The following is a 19,961-nucleotide window of genomic DNA, read 5'->3' on the forward strand; positions in this document are numbered from 1 at the left end:
CGGCAGCTCCGCGGCGGGGCTCCTCTGTCAGGCAGCCTGGCCCACGTCCCTCCCTTCCTCCTTCCCTCTCCCCCTGCGAGCCCGGCCCGCCCTCGCTCTCTCGGAGCTCAGGCAGCACCCAGAAAGCCGCCCAGTCGAGCGCAGGAAGGCAGGCAGCAGCAGCGGCAGCAGCAGCGTAGGCAAGCCAGAGCGTTACCACCTCTGGCGCCACAAGGCGTGAGGCACACGGACACCGACCCGCCGCCATGACCCACTTCAACAAGGGCCCCTCGTACGGGCTCTCGGCCGAGGTCAAGAACAAGGTAGGGCTCGCGGGGAAGAAGATGGTGGTTATCCCAGCGCCTCCTTCGGCTTTTGTTCGTGGACCGGGAGGGACGCGCGGGCGATAAGCCCCCTTTTTTCCTGAGGGGAGAGAATGGTTTCGCTCTCCTCAGGGTCAGGGAAACAGACGCCCCCCCCCCCAAACGCACAACTTTTTGGGCGAAGGGGGGGAGCGAGGGAGAAAAACCAAACTCCCAACTGCCTATTTCGGACGTTTTCCGTTTCCCTTGCCTGCTCCATCATCACCTCACTATGCACGGGATTAGGTGGGGTGGGGGGCGCGTGAAAGGCGAAGATTACCTCAGCCTTGCGGTTTGAAAACCGTATGTGTAATAGGGGGGAGTTCGTTTACTGTGGGGCACGAGAGAAACAAAGCCCCCACCCCAAACTCTGGCTGTGTAGGACGAGTGAGCCCCCTCCCCCTGGCTTCTCGGCAGGAGGGCTGGAAGGAGCCCCCACTTTCCCCCTCACGGAGTCCACACACCCCCTCCCCTCAGAAGACGACGTGTGACCCCCTTGTCGTCCTCAGATGTACGTGTGAGGTAAATCACAGGCTGGCACTCCCGGCACCGCACCCCATCTACCCCATTTTATTTTATTTTATTTATTTTTAATGGGTTAGAAACAAAGCCCTTCGCTTCCAACCGCGCATTTATCGCGAAAGAAATCGCCAGAGAGACAAAAGCGGCTGGGGGGGGGCGGGGAAGCCGAAGCCCCCGCGGACCCTGAACTCGCTTACTTGACGGCAGAGTCCCCCGGCTTTACCCACACGCCCCCTCCCCATTTTATTTTCCTGGGGTTTGGGGGGAGTGGGGACACGAGACGAGAGGGAGGCTTCGCACTCCCCTCTTGCCTGTGGAGACACCGACTGTGTGGCGCCGCCGCCGCCGCCGCTTCCCCTCATCCCTCGCTCCTTTCGGTGGCGGGGAGAAGTGTCTGGCTTCGCCTCCCTCTTGGATGGGGAATGAGGATGGCCCGCTCTCCCTCCCTTTAACTTCGCGCGCAGGCGGGGAGGGTAATATTTTTTTTCGCGTGTGGGAAAGTTTTGGGTGTAATTTTTCTTTCTTTCTTAAGAGGGAAGAAGGCCCAAGGGGTGTGTGCGGGAGAGAGACTTTAGAGGGAGAGAGAGAGAGAGAGAGAGAGAGAGAGAGAGAGAGAGAGAGAGAGAGACTTTGTTTCTTTCGCTCCCAGCTGCAGAGGCCGAGACGAAAGCCAGCCAGCCCAGCCGCTCCTCCTTAGCAAATCACTGCGGCGGGACAAGCTCGGGTCTAATGAAGAGAAAAGCGGAGGGAGGAGGAGGGGTTGCGGGAGCGGGGGGGGGGTGGATGGCGAAACAAACAAAGAAGAACACTGGTTTGTGGCTTCGGGACGCGCAGTTCTGCGCTCGTGACTGCGCCTTCTGACGTGCGGTGGGGGGGGGGGACACACGAGTGTGCAACTGCTGCTGCTCCTGCTGCCTTAAAAGATTTCCACCTCTTCGTTTCCCTAGGAGCCCGCACGCCCCGGCTTGCGGGACCCACCCAGGCTCGGGAGATGGCGGCAGCAGCAGCAGGGGGAGCGCGAGGTGATTCCAGCCTACGTGGCTCCAGTCTAGAGCTAGCGAGCGCCAGGCAGGATGGTGTGCTAAGGGGATGGCTGGTGCACGCACTCTCCCGGTCTCCCTGCCTCCCTCCCTGGGTTACTTCTTCTGATTGCCCCTTAACAAGTGTGTGGACGCAGAGCTCTCCTCTCAAAACAGGACTGGGCGGCGAGGGCGAGGAAGTTTGTACTTTTAGGTTGTTGTTTTTGTTAACCAATCCCTATAACAGCATTTAAAAGACCAGTACCAAAGACAGAGGGCAGATTGATTTCTGAAATGGAGGTCACTTTTAAAACACTGGCAGTTGTCAGATTAAAATGCCACCAAGGATGACGTTTGCTGTGAAGGTATGGATTTGTTGTTTGTGGAGAAAGGATGATTAAAACAAAATGGGAATGGGACACAGTTGCAGCTTTCTCTGAATTCTGCCTTGTTTGCCCCCTATATATAGTGTTCCCATCCACACCTCTGTTTGGCTAGTCTTTTAGCACCCCTCAGCACCTATATCTGATACTATCTCCTCACCTACACATTTCCTGTACACTCTTGTATACAGTCATATTTTCCCAAACACAGTGATGTGCTGAGATGGGAATGGCGTTGGTTCTCAGGCTTAAAAAAAAATTCCATTCCATGCTAAACAGAAGTATGAGAAAGGTAGTGAGATTCGGCAAATGCACACCAGGTCCATCATGTTAATTTACTGAACCCACTTGGTCTGGGAAACAGATGAGAAATGCCACCCCTGCCCCCCCCCTCCAGCTCAAAGTCCCGGCACATTCCAAACACATTACATCATGGGGTATTGGGGGGAGCCCAGCCAATCCGTGTGGGCGTTGTGCACAGAATGCTCATTGTCTCCACACTGCTGCACTCAAGTCCAAAGTGGTGGGGAGGAGTGGGGGAAGATACACACAAAGGAAGCTACTGCGGCTTGGGGTTTAGTTTCCATTAACTCCCCTGGGAAATAAAATATTCCAAGACTCCTCTTCATCTTGAAAATGTGTTAGTGGCACCTCATCTGTACACTAAAACAGCACTGTAATAAGGGAACATTTCATACATGGAAATAATTGAATGTAGCAGTAGCTGAATATTTCAGCTTTGAATGACTCCTATGCACTTATTTTTGTGCTCTAAGACAGTTTCACATACTTTAGCTGAATGTTTGCTCTGGTATGCATCCCAGTCCCATGTATCTTAATCTGATGCATGTTTATTTGTAAGTAACAGCCCAGTTCTATATATTTGTTCTCATAAGTAAGTCCTATTGAGTTCAGTAACTATTACTCCTAGGTAAGTGGGTATAGGACTGCAGCCTAAGTCACATTGATTTAATAAGGTTTATTAAATAGGGTTTAGAATGCAGTTTAGGATTGCATTCTAAATGTGGTGCTACAGGTTTGTGCTGAATTTTGTGATGTCATTTGGAACAGACATCAAACTTTGCAATATTGATAGATGTGAGCAGGATATATTTGAGCAATAATTTCTTGCATACTGCACTCCTTGACAACATAAGTGGAGAAAGCAGTTCATTTTTATATAGCCGTTCAAATGCCTGATTTATGCAGCCATAACCAGAATAGTTGTACTAAACAATTAGTGCAACTATTTCAGATTTCATTACAGTCTGAGTTACTGACTTACTGTTGTGGAATAATTTGGCTCCGTTTTATTTATTTACTTATTGGCAACAACTGGAAAGAAAACCAGGAGTTTTGTAGGGCATTTGTTACCAATGAAAGACACCTGATTCCTGATACCCAAGAAGGTGTGCTATTTTAGGTTTTTGTTAAAGAGTTTTAAAGGTTTTGAACTACAGAAATATAGCAAGTATTAGTCTATTATAAGTAAACTTATAGAAGTGTTTTCTAGAGAGGCACATAATTATTTTTCAACAGAAAAAGGCAGGGTAACTAACAAAATAAATATAAAACTTTTATGGCATACGTCTCTCCCTCATCTCTTCCAGAGTGACTGGCTAAGGTGATGAAGGTTAAGAGGGCATGGACTAGGCAGGCCAGAGTCCCTTTCCTTTTCATTCTGCATATTCTGTGCTATTCTGTTACTAACTTAGTTTCTTCAGCAGGCTATTTAATTAAAACAATTCTATACAATTTTAACTACAATGCTAATTAATATCTTCTAGAATCCTGGAGCACAAGCTAGGCTCAGTAGAATTTTGGACTTCTCCCCCCTTTGTACAGCTCACCTCCAAACCTCTTCATATTAAAAAAAATGTCCAAAGCCCCTTTGTACACACCAAACTAGTTATGGCACTCTATAAATATATCACTAAAGTAACTTGTCAGATGCTTTGTAAAAAGAAGCTGTTCCTCTTGATAGGTGGCTTTTAATAGGGATCTTAATGGGCAGTGTGAGTACAACATTTCTATATACTCTTTTACAAGAAAGTAACTCATGACTTAGATTTAGGAAGTCCTGACAGTATGAACTGTTCTAAACTTGAGCAGCCTGCTTAGGAAGGTGGTGAACTTTCTACAGTATTGGAATTTTTAAGGCAGATGATCATCTAACAGGGATATTGTAATAGTTAATTTCCTGCATTAGAAGGGGTTGGACTAAATGAACTTTGAGTGCCTTTCCAACTTTGTGGTTCTTATTTTAAAATGGAACTTATTTTTATGAAGGAGTCTTATAGTCTGGGACGCGGGTGGCGCTGTGGGTAAAAGCCTCAGCGCCTAGGACTTGCCGATCGAAAGGTCGGCGGTTCGAATCCCCGCGGCGGGGTGCGCTCCCGCTGCTCGGTCCCAGCGCCTGCCAACCTAGCAGTTCGAAAGCACCCTTGGGTGCAAGTAGGTAAATAGGGACCGCTTTCTAGCGGGAAGGTAAACGGCGTTTCCGTGTGCAGCTCTGGCTTGCCAGAGCAGCGATGTCACGCTGGCCACGTGACCCGGAAGTGTCTTCGGACAGCGCTGGCCCCTGGCCTCTTGAGTGAGATGGGCGCACAACCCCAGAGTCTGGCAAGACTGGCCCGTACGGGCAGGGGTACCTTTACCTTTACCTTTACCTTATAGTCTATCAGTGTTTCCCAACCTTGTGCCTCCAGATGTTTTTGGCCTACAACTACCATCATCCCTAGCTAGCAAGACCAGTGGTCAGGGATGATGGGAGTTGTAGGCCAAAAACATCTGGAGGCACAAGGTTGGGAAACACTGGTCTATGTGACATTTGCCTTTCTTTTAACTCAAACCTTCCAATGTCTAGTCTACATTTATAGTTAGTTATAACAAAGTTGCAATGACTTAACAGAAACTGTTCCTAAAAGAGCTTGTAGCTACCGGTATTTGCACAGCATTTTTAAGCTACTGCAGAACTTGATCCTGTTTCACAACTTCATGGATCCCATTTTTACAGATAAGAGACTGAGGCTGCAATCCTGTGCACACTTATCCTGGAAAGCTGTTAAAATGAAGATATTGGGATTTACTTTGGACTAAACAAACACAGCTGAGAGGCAACACATGCTTCAATTTATTTCTTATTTCTGTTTTATTTACTTCTATTTTTGGGACCTTGCAGAGCTGATGTTGGTTAAGTAATATGTCTGATCACATCACAAAGTTGTGATTCATTTAAAATATTTTTCTAATATCAAGAAACATTGATGTAGTCAAGATTTATGTGGGGTAGGGGCAGAACCAAGCTATCTGTGATGCAGTTGGTCAGTTAAGTATTTTTATTTATTTACTTGATTGGGAGGGACAGCTGCCTCCCACCCCCTCTGGCTATGCCTATGCCAATAAACTTGTTTCTGCTCCCAAAGGAGGAATAAGGAAAAAGACAGAAGAGGAGATGACAAAGTATTAAACAGAAGTTTTCTTGCTTACTAGCTATAGTGGATGGGGTGCATTTAAAGTTATAAAAGTTCTGTTTCTTTCTACTGATCATTTATTACTCCCAGAGTAAGAATTAGCTTCCTTTTTTCCATCTTACTGTTCATACTTCAATGAGGCAAGTATTCACACTTTATTTTTTAGGCAATGTTTAATTATTATTATTATTATTATTATTAATAATAATACACAACCCTATTACTGCAGGTCTCAGGGTGGTGCACAAGATAAAATCAGAGTATAAAACCACAAAATGAAAACAACAATGCCACACTGTTTCTTCCCTATGGGTTGTCGCATTTGGTTATTCTTTATTATTTAAATATGCCTAAATTTCCCGCCACCTAGCTCCAAAATTTGTCTTAGAATCTGGTAGTAATCTTGTTCCTGAAAAATAAGGGCAATAAAGGTTTGTAGTTCATATGATAATGCTAATCTGGGGATGAGAAGAAGGTGAGAAAAGTCAAAATAAGTCCTCCTTCCCCATCCCTTGAAACAGTGCAGGATTAGAATATTCTTTGCTGCTGCCTCCCTGGGTGACAGAACCAATCATACTGACACATGCTATTTAAAAATAGACAAAAGGATTTCCTCCATAGTAGGTTTCTAAAAATTCTTGAGAAAACAGGAAAATACAGTGAAGATAAGTGGGAGTAAGGAAGGTTTTCCTTTCCAATTCTCCTTAGTAGAGAATGAAGTCCAGATATAATCAACCCCAGCCCTTCTTCAGTGATTGTTGAGCATGCCAATATCAGAATAGTAATTTTTCCTAGCACTTGTCTTAAACTGGTGGGTTGAGACCCACTAGGGGGTCACAGCCTGATCAAAGGTTTGTCGTAACAGGAGCACTACCATCATACAAATATATGGTAAAAGATTCAGAAATGCTTCCCCAAATGCATATTTGAGTTAAACATGGGCCCTGGGTCTGAAAAGGTTGATGATAACTGGCCCTAGTATTCACACAGATTGAGTAGGACCACAGCATATATAGGATTTACTCATCTGAACTAGCTGACACAAAAGAAAAGCTCAACAGATATTGGTAATTTATGGCATAACAACAATTTAGAAATATTAGGGAATTTACATGTTAAAGTAATGGTCAGGGCAGTATGCAGAACTCAAAGCCAAAAATGATTTTGAAAGACCCCTGTTAACAATACAATCCTGTGTTGATTTAGGCTTGCCTAAAGCAGACCCTCCAAGTGTCACTATTTTCCAGGGATGTCCCTGATTTAGAGAAGACATCCTGGTTTCTGATTTGATCCCAGAATGGCCTGCTTTTCCTTAGGATATCCCTATTTTCATTGGAGAAATGTTGGATGATATGCTAAAGTCATTAATTTCAATGAGATTAGGCACCCCTAGCTCTGCATAGAGTCAGGCTGTTAAGCTACTAGAAATGTTTTGTTAAATAAACTGGGAGCACTAGTTAGGATTACCAGGTGTCTGTCTGGCATCGGCCATTCTAATATTGAGTAGGTTATTTACTATCTGGGATAACTGCTCATTCTATATTATGGCTACAATTTGAAGAACTATAATGTGGCCTTTTCTCAAAAACAAGGCACGTAACATATAATATATGCTCTCTAAGCCCAGCAAAGGTTGGAGGTATTCGATTTACAAAACCACACTACCACATGGCAAACTGCTCTTAAAATTAAGGGAATATTGTAAAAGCAATTCAGCAAAAAGGCATGTACTAAAACAAAAGCAAAATGAGAATCTCATTTGGGCAGTGCCCAGGGCATTGTATCTGACAAGCTTTAGGCACTGGCTAGTTTTCTCTCTCTCCCACTGTTAGAGTTAAAACCTAGTCAAAAGTGTTTTGGTGTGGTCCAAAGAATAATGACCCATCACTAATTGGACCTTATTGGACAATAAACATCTGGGTTGCAGTCTCTTAAATTCTGTGTGATATTAATACAATGCTGTTATTAGTTCATTGAGATAGTCCTGATATTTTATTTGGTCTTTCCCACTGCCTAGTCTTCTAAGATCTCTTCGGTCATCTGCATTTATCATCATAATTTCCTGTATTTCCGATTTTCAAGCTTTGTGTCAGGTCTTCTGTCGCTAAAATTACATCACCCATACATAAGAAGGAGGAATCCACAGGCTCAGCTGAGCCCCAAAGTTTGCTGAAATACAAAATATCTGATAAACCAAACAATAAAATGATAAATAGATTTAAAGAAGTTAAAAATAAAAAAGTGAAAACAAACATCAATAGACCATTGTCGGTGATGTACTCTTCATTGCCTGCTTAGGTCTGGCGAAATAGGAAAGTTTTCAGCTGATGTTTAAAACGTGTCAAAGAAGGTGCCTGCTGATGATAGGGATGACAGGTAAAGGCAGTTAAACATTTGCTAACTGCCTGCTGAAGTTCCTTCCTCTGTTTTCTTCAATTACTTTCTATCCCAAGAGAGTGCAAAATTCCAGCTGGACACATATGTTTAAGTACCCTGGAAGTCAACGATGAATAATAGAGAATCAGCTCAAATTGTTATGTAGATACTTTCACAGATCTGTCTGCTAATAACTAAAGTTTTCTGCTTTGTTATAAATGGGACCAAATGTCAAATGTCAGTAAGTCAATTTATTTGTATACTGCTTTTCTGTGTACACTACTCTCAAAAGCAGTTCACAACAAAAAGTGTTCTTATGAAAACAAACAAAGATGCAAATACATTATTACTCATACAACACATAAATATGTAATTATCCATCATTTTCCTTATAAAAGATTGCAGAACAATTTCACAATTAATACAGAATAAAAATCCCTCAAAAAACCTTGTATTTCCTTACTAACATGAAGAGAGTAAAGATACCAGACATCAAAATGCACAAAAATATGAGATGTAAGGCCACTTCTTAGATAAAATTCTACTTACAAAGTCATAGTCTTGCTTGTCAACAAGAACTGAAATAAACATTGCTATTAGTGATAGTAATAGCAATTAAGTGGAGGTGTTACAATGATTAACAAATACCGTAAATGATATCCTACCTTTTTCCTAGCAGTCCATTTCCTCTCTTTTATCACAGAAACATATTAATGAACAATTCCTGTCTTTGTCTCATGCCTGTGCATCATGCTCTGTCCAAGAGGCTGTCCTGTTTTATTTATTTGTAAAATGTTTATCCTGCCCTTCATTATGGGCCACAACATAATTAAATCAACAGCAGCAGTTTACAATATAAAATTCAATGTACACATCACCCCAGCTATAGGCAGATACAGTGAAAGGCATAGTGAAAATGAAATGTTTTCAACTAGCACCAAAAACTAGTTTATGCTAGTGTCAGTCTAACCTCAGGAGGAAGATTGTTCCACCACCAAGGGGGCTTTATTACGTGCTTCAGAAGCTTGGTCCTTATTTGATGAATTGTCAGGGGTCCCTTTACCTTTACCTCAAAACTATCACCTTGAATTGCATTCAGTAGCAAACAGGCCCCAGTGCAGATCTTCAAGGACTGGTGTTACATAGTATCTCAAAAGTAGACTAGCCAACACCCTCACTGCTGTATTTTTTCCTAGCTGTGGTGTACAATCCACCTGCAAGGGCAATCCCATGTAGAGTACATTAAAGTAGTCTAAGGTTCCAGAGTATGGATTACTCTAGTCAAGCTATCTCTCTTCTCCGCCCTTGCCCTGTGACTGTACCTGAATCTTCAAGGAGAGTCCAACCCCATCCAGAAGACACTGTTTATTCCCAGACCCAGGAAGCACTAATCTATAGCACTGCCATTTAAGGTAATCCAACCCCTTATTGCCTCCAAACACAGATTAAGCATTTGCACAGCTCCAACCGATTCCAGTGCAGAGGAGAAATAGAGCTGGGTGTGATCAGAGTACTTGTGACACATTGCACCAAATCCCCAAATGACCACTTCTAAAGGTCTAATATATGCATTAAATGATGAATTAATAATGGGGTCCCTTTGAGAGCCGGTGGTATCACCAAGTCTTGAAGGTAACTTGCAACAGTTTTCCTTCTCTCGTTATTTAGACAGGTGGAATTAAGAGGTCAATCAGAGGAATGTTGTTAAATTGGAGAAGTATCACCAGTTTTTATTTAACTTGTTCAAGGTTTCAGAATGTGTAGAAGATTTCTGATTAAGTCGTCTTTGCTATAAAATAACGTTACTTTTCTAAATAAGCAGGCTGTTCAGTATTGCTGTAAAATTGGAATAGCTCTATAATAGACACTCAGTTTTCTCTTGAGTGGGTGGTTTCAAGAATGTAGCCAAAATTACACTGCACATTTAAAAACATCAGTACATTGCAAGTATGAAGTTGTTATCTGCTGAGATTTTTCATGTTTGCTACAAAAATTTATTGTTTATGTGTTACTTCACCAGAATATTACTGAAACATTTGTTGTTATTAAAGAGAGTATACAAAGCTTGCTCAAGTGGAACTTTGATTGTGCTACTATCAATTTGTTGTACTTGGTTTTGTCCATCTCATTGTATTTGAACTGTTCTTTGTGTATGTGCAATACATATATGCCACTGCAGCAAAAAACAGAAACAATTGACAATAACATCAAAGCACAGTACAATGTTACCTTTGAATAAATTTATGGAAAGAGCAGGAACACAACATTGCATGAATGTTTTCCCCTCTCGGGTATCAGCCTCATGACGTCTGTTAAACAATTTATGTGTTCTGTTGTTTGAGGTAATGTTGTGTTTGAGGTTCTGTTGTGGAGGTAATTGCACATAGATATAGAGGTCTATATAGATTTTGCAGGATACTTGCTACCTTTGTAACAAGACTTTCATTTTCCCTGGAGCAAAACTTGGCACAGAGACAAAGACTTGACCAGGATATGGTGCAGACCCTCCCTGCTATTCATGATTTGCTCTGGGATATATTACTAATTCAGATGGTATAGATATTTGGGTTTAGTGTACAGCCATTTAAATAGGGACTATAAAGTATGGAAAAGAAAAACATGGAGTATAATCACTTCTTAACATTTGTTATTTATATAAGGGCAGACCAACTTCTTAAGAATAAGCAGCTAGAGTAGAATGTAGAATACAGCAATTAATGAGTAATGATATCTGAAACAAATCAGGTAATTTATGATACCTGTTAATACACTAATTACCTACCGCTAGACACTTAATTGCAACTGTCTGCACAACACAGTAGTTAATCTGACCCGTTTCTCCATTTTTTTTTGGCTTTTGGCCTAGCAGAAACAGGGTTTAATTACAGCACTATGTTCCAACAAATTTTTGAGAAGGTCCCTGTGTACCTTACTGGGGAATAGTTTTAAGTAATGTAGTATGATGGCTAAGAAATTGAAAGGTAGATGACAAAACCAGTACGGTAATTTACACTTATTTACCTGAAAAACTTAACAGATCGGAGTGGCGTAGCAGCTGGTGGATTAGGACCTGGGAGACCAGGGTTCAAATCCCCACATGGCTATGGAGCTTGCTGGATGACGTTTTGCCTGTCACTGCCTCTCAGCCTAACCTATCTCACAGAGTTGCTGTGGAGATTAAATGAAGAGGGGGAGAACCATGTTCACCACCTTGAACTGCTTGAAGTAAAGGATGGGTTATCAACTGGTGATGTTAAGGACTAAAAAGATATCGCAAAATAGCTTTTGAGTTTCAAGGAACACTTTATGTTTAAAAAGGAAGATGAGCTAGAGTTATGTATTAATGGTACTGTAGAACATCTGCTTTACAGGCAGACTATCCCAGGTTCAATCCACAGCATCTCTAGGTAGAGCTAGGAACATCCTCTGTCTGAAACCCAAACTGCCACTGACAGTAAATGTAGAAAATATTGAGCGGTGTTCAACTACTGTGTCTCAGCAGCACAAAAGGTCTTCTTTCTACCGCTGCCTGTGTGTACCCTGCACCACCACCAATCTGCCCTAGAGGTTAGGGGAATTGTTTGAACATATGGTGGGGGGGGGGCAGGAAGAGTACATTTTGTTACGCAAGCAGAAATCCTTGTACAGTGGTACCTTGGTTCCCAAACAGCTTGGCTCTCGAACAAATCAGCTCCCGAACGCTGCAAACCAGGGAGTGAGTGTTCCAGTTTGCAAATGTTTTTTGGAAGCCGAACGTCCAACGCTGCTTCCGCAGCTTCCAATTGAGTGCAGGAAGCTCCTGCAGCTAATTGGAAGCCACAGCTTGGTTTTTGAACAGTTTTGGGAGTTGAGCAGACTCCCGGAATGGACTAAGTTCAAGAACCAAGGTTCCACTGTACTGCCAGAATGTTCACATAGCACTTATTTGGATACAGCCCAATGTCTGACTTGGTATAAGGCAACTTCCTATATTCCTGTGTTGTTGACATGGTACATGGTATATGTCCTACTTGCTACATGTTAATTTTCAAATAGTACTTCACTGTTACTTCATTTAAGACATTTATATACAGTGTACCTTGGTTTACGAACTTAATCCGTTCCAGATGTCCGTTCTTAAACCGAAAACATTCTTAAACCGAGGCGCTCTTTCCCTAATGAGGCCTCCCACTGCCAGTGCCCTTCCACCATTCGGATTCCATTCTTAGACCAAGGCAAAATTCGTAAACAGAATAGTTTGTAAACAGAGCTGTTCTTAAATTGAGGTACCCATGTACTGCTTAATTATTTGTGTTTCTAACTGATGCCCTTTGCAGACTAGTAAGGTTAGTTTATGTGCAGTGTGCAAGATCATAACATTGTACCACAACATATTTCTACAAAAAGCAATGACCCCTTTCTGTCTTTGAAAAATATAAGATTCAGTAGCTTTTTAAAGAATCTGTAGCACTAATCAGAATAAATGTGGCTCCTATAAGGCTGAGAGCAGAAAAGGGAAAGGATTATGATCAATTCATTGCCAAAGCAGAGATTACCGTATTTTTTGCTCTATAAGACTCACTTTTTCTCTCCTAAAAAGTAAGGGGAAATGTGTGTGCATCTTATGAAGTGAATGCAGGCTGCGCAGCTATCCCAGAAGCTAGAACAGCAAGAGGGAACTAGAAAAAAAATATTTTCCCCCCTACTTTTCCTCCTCCAAAAACTAGGTGCGTCTTATGGTCTGGTGCGTCTTATAGAGCAAAAAATACGGTAATTTTACACCTGTCTATTTTATTTATTCAGTTGAAAATTTTTATTTGTCCTTCTATCTGGTTGGTCCCAGCATAAAACAATTAAAAACAATAAAATCAAATAATAATAGTCTGGTGCAGAAGCACCTCACCTGTGAGTGTGAAACCTTTAATCTAACTTCCTGGCAGGCTAGTTGCTTGCTGCTTCTAAATGGGGGGAGAGGGGTGAGGAGGTCAGTGTGGTGCAGGCCACCAGCAGGAGCACCAGCTTGGCTCCACTAGTTAGTTTGCACCATGCCAACCTAATTGTTGGCTTACAAACTGTGGCTTATTTTAACTGGTTTGGCATTTTGTCTGAACCAAACATCCTTTCCTAACGAAGGTCTGAGATGTACTGCTGGCTGAAAAACTTATGAAGTCAAAACAGATTGGATCAGGGAGCCAGATATAAACATTCATGGGTAAATACATGGTATTCCCTCTTATCTATGTTTCTAGATCATGTGAAACCTTCAGAGACAAAAAAATAACTTTGGTATTATTTGTATTTCCAAAACATTTGTGGTCTTAACCTTATTCCTAATGAACACTGGACATTGTAATAACTGCTTCTGTACATCCTCTTCCTGAGTCAGTTTGAGTTTCCTCTGGATATGTAGCAGGATAAAGTTAATGTTTTTTGTTTTGTTGTTTTGTCTTACTATAGTGATTCTGTACAATACCTCATAGCTGTTCCTGAATTTATGCAGTCTGTACCCATACTTCTTGGAAACTTTATAAAAAGTGAATGGTTAATAAACAGCAACACCCCTTAAAATAAATTTAAATATTAATATATAAAAATGTAATTATAACTGTTTTAATTGTTATGTCAGTTACTACCCTTATCACCTACCTATTTTTCCTATTAACTAATTTAAGAGCTGGCAAGAGTTTAGAAAAACAAAAGGCTTGTCTTTATATGTATAACATTAATAGGAAGTGACTTCAATTACATTTCAGCTGTAGTTATATGTCCCATGTGCCATAGGAAATATTTTATTCGCCCTCCCTGACACTGCAAACTTATGAGACCTTGGCCCAATTGGCATAGGAGGTCCAACTTTAGTTGGGCCAAAAAAGGAGAATATTTGGTGCATGCTGGGGAGGTCTAGGAAATTTCTTTGATCTAAATTGCCCAAATTGGGCATTTAAAAACAAATCCTAATGGGAAAACATTTTTCCAAATGGGAGGAAAATAATGTTTAAAAGAAAGAAAAAAGAAATGCAGAATGCATGGAAACATACCAGAGCATTTCTCCCATGCTAGGAAGAAACCCACAGGACCTTGGCTAAATAGTAGTTCATCTGACTTCAGTTCCCTACCACCACTTTAGGATTACAGCTTCGGGCACTTTTAATTTATTCTTTATTCTTGTTTATTAAATCTCATTTTCCCACATATGATTAGTTCCTATGCCCAGTGCTTTTTTTCTGGGGGACGCAGGGGTACGCATACTCCTAAACATTTTGTGAATCTAAGTTTGGCCTCATTGAGGGGCAGTATTTACTCATATGAGTAGGAAAATGAAAGTACCCCTAAACATTTTTTTAGAAAAATGCAGACCTGTTTTGTGGCTCCATTTCCAGTCTTGCAACTTCTAAGCTTCTATACCTGAGCCATAGCTGTCAAGTTTTCCCTTTTCTTGTGAGGAATACGATTCGGAATAAGGGAATTTTCCTTTAAAAACGGGAAAAGTTGACAGCTATGACCTGAGCACCTGCTCATTTTTAGAGTGAATGATTGTAAGTGCAAAGTACAATGGTACCTCGGGTTACAGACGCTTCAGGTTACAGACTCCGCTAACCCAGAAACAGTACCTTGGGTTAAGAACTTTGCTCCAGGATGAAAACAGAAGAGAGTCCTCCAACTCTGCTTTCTCTTGAAGCCCAGTCCTATAAACAGGGCTGCATGTAATAATAATTTTTATTTATACCCCGCCCTCCCCAGCCAAGGCCAGGCTCAGAGCGGCTAACAAGCGATAATAAAAACAAATTGAATGAATACAACTTAAAAACAAAATTAAAATACAACATTAAAATATTGAAACCTCATCGCAGGAGGAGAAAGGAAAAGAAAAAGGAAGCCTGAGCTTTGTAGCCTAAGCTAAAAATAAATTCTGCACAATTTCCATGTGAAGAATAGCTAGACTGTACAGATTGAACAAATATTGTACTTCTTATATGCATAACTTATTTTGCCCTTTTTACTTATTTTTTCTGGCTTTGGTGGTAATGGAGATTGTAAACTGTGCAGGTCATTGAATTCTTGCTCCCAGTTACTGGCAGGCCAGTGGATTCTTGAGATTCCAGTAGAATTGCCTATATTCTTTAGTCCTATTCAGACTCTCCCAGCGTACAGTGAATACATGGAAGGGGAGTGAGTGGGACTGTTCCTTCTGGCCTCGCCTGCAGTGTTGGTCACCCTACTGGCCCAGCCCCTGAATTTAACCCATAAAGGGGAAGACATCCTCCAGTGAAGCAGTGGGTCAGTGTGTCTGGCTGTTAACTAGATGGTTCGAGTCCACCCAGGAATGGCTGTGGGCAGAATTTTTGCATTGAAGGGTGTTGGATTAGATGACCCTTGGGGTCCCTTATAGCGCTACAATCTATGATTCTAAGATCTGAAAAGCAACATCTGGGCACATACAGCTGAATGTGCTTTGGTGATCCATGTTATGGGAAACGTAAACTGTGCAGGAGTAGAAACTGCTTTTAGCTCTTCTATGTGTGTAGCTTTATGTACATAGTTGTTCCTTTTCAGACCTTTGGTCCAAAGTACAGAGGTCATAGATTGGTGTATGTAGAATGTGGCAATGACAGGTCAAGAAAAGTGACTCTCAATCCCTACTTCTTTAGGTCTCAATGTGTGAAGAAAGTCTGAAACTGGCTTGTCAATCACATCTGTGCAGCCATGAGGTTTAGAAACTGTAATATTATGAGTGGAAGATTATTTTATTTTATTTTTAGGATAGGTACATATTTTGTGAACACTTTCTATATTTTTAATAATGTAATATGTTGTAATCTTTCAGAGAATAGCAATTATGTGTTCTTTCAGAATCATACAGGTAGCCTTTTGTCATGTGAACAACACACCTTATAGCACAGAAGCAATTACTACACAAGTACTGGACATGATAGAATATTAAAATCTCATGAAATTATTATTAGAGCTACAAATGACTTACTTGCCTTTATAGATGAGTACTGCAGGTCTGCCCAAAAACTACCTAGTTCAGTGATATTGTGAAGGAAATGGTGGGGCGGGGGAATACAAATACAGCATTGTCTGCATGTGTGTAGTAAATGTTTTTTGGAGTTCTTGGTAACGTGTCATGTGGCTAGTCCAGGGCTATTGGAGCATAGTGAGGAAAGAAGCATTTCAAGGTACTGAGTATTTTACTCCTTGTCTCACTATGGAAATATCATGTTTCAAATGTTCAGGAAGGTTGAGAAATGAAGATTGAAAAATGACTTGGCAGAAACAACAAAATTGATGACATTCCTTGGTAGTAAATGGTCTGGATAGAAACATTACTCACCCTTTGTGCTCTCCAGCTCAACAGCTGAATGCCTTTCTCTGAAAGCCTCTTGTGATAACATGCTCTTTTAACAATCTCTAAATTATTAAAAAGGGTCTCAACTCAAACACAGAAGCAACAAACTGTATATTATACACACATATTGTATTATTTATTGATTGGGCAGATGAGGCTCATCAACCTGGGAAGGTTGCCCATGTAGGAAGGAAAGCTCTGATCCTAAACCTCCACTACTTTGCGAGATATCCTTGGAAGAAGAAAAGGCTAAGGAGTAAACTCTATACAAATCCAGAGTGGAGTCCCTAAGATGGTTGGATGGCGTCTTGTATGCCTCCTTCCAGCAACTCCTGCAGGCAGGCTGGTGCCCAACATATTGCTCTGCTTTCCTTTGGACCACATCAGCAAGTCCAAGGGTTGGGCTGGGGTCTTGTCATCTGAGCAGCCCAGGACCGCCATACACACTGCCCAAGCTTGCACCCCAGGGGAGGTCACTTTGGTGCTGCTAACACAGCAGTTTGGCTTCACCCCTGGAGGCGCACCCCATTGTCTCTTGAGGCAAATGGATGATTAACAACACTGATTTAAACCATTAGAATTAAAATTAAAGAACAATATGTGTTCCTTCTGATTGTATGCTGTGTCAGTTGTGAATATTACTGCATTTGATCATGGGCATTACTGTGTCTGGGATTTAATTAAAGATACCATAGATAGAACAGTGGTGTCCCCCATATCTGTGCATGTGTAGAGAGCAGGTTGTGGAAAGTTCCTTATAGGTGCCAAACGGATATTGAGTTCTGTATGTGCAGGTTGTTCTCGGCAGAAGCAGTGAATTTATGCTTCCATGTAGAAGAACCACTACATCCATAGCTCTGTTGGTTTGCTCCACCTAAGACATGAACCCTCCATTAATAAATAAATAAATAAATCATTAATTAAAATATTTATTGGCCCTCTTTCTCAGCATAGCTCCCCCAAGAGTGTTTTTACTGCCCATTGACCGCAGTGAGGGGAAGTTACTATACCAGTCTCAGTGCTGTTGTAGCTTCAGACCTTTGTAGGAGGCACGTCAGGGGAAGGAGGCTTAGCATCCTGTGAATCCATAGCTGCTCCCAGAATGCCCCATTTTGACCCTCTGCACCAGTGGAACATTGCTAGTGGGGCATCCACACCCAGAATTTTTTTTCCTGGCGCTCCAAGGTGTTTCCAATAGTGTAAGTGTCATCCTGCCAGTAGAGCGATGCTTCAGTGGCCTTTGGAAGGCTGTAGGGATTGTACTGTAATGTTGTTGCTTTATTAAGGTGATATTGAAACAAGAGCCACATTTGTTTTTATTGATGTCTCAAAACTAAATGCAAAAAGTAAACACGTTTCTTAGATGCTGTACCCATCATTTCACACGTTGCTGTGTTTCGTAGCAACACCATACAAGCAGAGAGTACACTGTGTATTACTCTGAAATATTGGCTTGGCACATGGCCTACAGATTTTGAGAAACTTGGAGAACATATATCTTACACCTTGTTAAGCAGGAATATCAGTAAAAGAGTAAAATATTACCTCTCCTAATCCAATTTAGAATAATCAGTGTGAGGACTAGAGGGGGCAATTTTCTTTTACTATTCATCAGCAAGCAACTCTGCTTATTAACTGCCCAAAAGTATGTTAAAGAGTAATAAATCTGTGATTTGAGTTTGGTATGTTAGGTTTTTCTTTAATTTGAGGTGTATCTACATATACAACTAGAAGTGGAAAGAACAGTCTTTTTTTACCCTTATGCTGCAATCCTGTGCACACATAATTGGGAGCAAGCCCTGCTGAACTTAATGGAATTTCTTTCCAAATAAACATACATTGGATTGCATTGCTAACTGCTTTCTCTGACTCAGATTTGCTCCAGATTTTCTTTCTTTCCCTCCTTGTGTCTAACATTGTACTTTTCCAAATGATAAATGAATGGGAATGGGGTAATATAATGCAAAGGTGGTTTTAAAATTTGGTATTGGAATGTATTTTTTTCTTTTTACTGTTTACTGTTGCTATAGTGCTGAACTGTTAATTTATATGTTAGCTGTGATGCAAGTGGTCTTCTAAGTGATCAGAATGACATACAAGGAAGGTCATGTAGAATACTTGCATCAGCAGAGTATGCTTATGAATAGAATAGACATCAGACAAGAGATTTCCAAAGAAAAAACCCTTTGGTTTATTTGAACAGCTGAAAATTATCATGAGGGTTTAGAATGATAAATACTGTAATACTTTATGCTAATTAGTGACGCTGATTTCTAGGATAGCATTGGATCCATTTTCGGATGCTTTTATAAAATATCCTTGTCTAATCAAATATAAATTTTGCATTATTAAAATCAGATAAAGTGTTGAATTGATCATCATTTTGTATTGCAGATTGCTTTGAAATATGATCCACAGATAGAGGAAGATCTCCGCAACTGGATTGAAGAAGTTACTGGCATGAGCATTGGAGCCAACTTTCAATTGGGTTTAAAGGATGGCATCATACTGTGCGAGTAAGCCACATCATGTTTTATTTCAGGCAGAGCTCTATAGTTTCTAGGCCAGTAGCCAACTTTTTCAGAAAAAAGATCCACATTTAATTCTAGGACACAGTGTGATTTCCCCATTATTATTTTACCAGATATACCCAAAGACGTACTAGGGTCCCTTGCACCCTTTGTAGAGAACTGTATCAGCACCACCCACCCCCATCACTTTACTGCAGTAGCCACCAGCTGAGCCCTCCATCTCAACTGGCAAGCAGGGAGGCAGGCAGGCAGGGTCTAGTTGGGTCCCCTGTGGAGAGGGGGCTTTGAGGGCTGCATGCAAAAGTTGGGAGAAGTTAAAAGCACCTGTCAGTAGTGAGCATGAAGACAGCAGCGGCAACACTAGTCATCCTGTCACCCCTAACCCTCCCCCCATCTCAGTTTATTCTGAGGCAATTGCAATCCAAATAACTTGCCTGTCATGCCTCTCACCCCACACAAGTAACTCTTTCCTCAAGTCGGAGAATTCGGGGGTGATTTTGCACCCCAGGCAGGGTTCTGTTTCACCATTCCCTGGATATGCCCACTTCTCTCTTAGAATTACAGTACACAAAAGAGGGCAGGGCTGCTATCTGTTAACAGGTGTATAGAACAGGTAATGTTGGAAGATGCAGCTGCCCTTGCATAAATAAATAAAAGTTGCACCTAGCAAAATATTTTCTATATGACTTTTAAAAATAAAAGAACACCGTTGTCCATTATATCTGGGAACTCCTTCGCTCTGCCTTTTCTCTTCCCCTTAAAAAACAAAACACAAACAATAATAGCACTGGTATCACTACTGCGTCTTCTAAGCAACACTGAAAAGGGAATAGGGTAATACACCAGAACCGTCCCTGCCAAAGAGCAATTAAAATCAGCATAAGAGCCTGCTAGATCAGGCCAATTGTCCATTTAGTGGAGCATTCTGTTCTTGTAGTGGCCAACCAGATATCTGTGGAAACCTGCAAGTAGGATCCAAGCAGAATA

The 19,961-nt window shown here is 41.5% G+C and overlaps 1 protein-coding gene and 1 long non-coding RNA gene across 2 annotated transcripts in view; one reads left to right on the forward strand and one right to left on the reverse strand.

Annotated features, from left to right (window-relative positions):
- CNN3 (calponin 3) overlaps window positions 1-19,961 on the forward strand; it is a 27,639-nt gene continuing 7,678 nt past the window's right edge. Inside the window, exons 1-2 of the mRNA XM_083743548.1 lie at window positions 1-302; window positions 18,838-18,959. Coding sequence (XP_083599674.1) covers window positions 246-302; window positions 18,838-18,959 — 179 coding nt within the window. The 5' untranslated portion in view covers window positions 1-245. The remainder of the gene's footprint in view (window positions 303-18,837; window positions 18,960-19,961) is intronic.
- Window positions 131-9,151, reverse strand: LOC310846685. Its single transcript, XR_014565470.1, has 4 exons — window positions 8,002-9,151; window positions 7,340-7,907; window positions 5,081-7,301; window positions 131-4,566 (listed from the first exon to the last, which is right to left on the reverse strand). It is a non-coding gene; the product is annotated as an uncharacterized lncRNA (long non-coding RNA).

The sequence above is a fragment of the Podarcis gaigeae genome, assembly GCF_964106915.1.
Source record: "Podarcis gaigeae genome assembly, chromosome: 6".
NCBI classification, from domain to species: Eukaryota; Metazoa; Chordata; class Lepidosauria; order Squamata; family Lacertidae; genus Podarcis; species Podarcis gaigeae.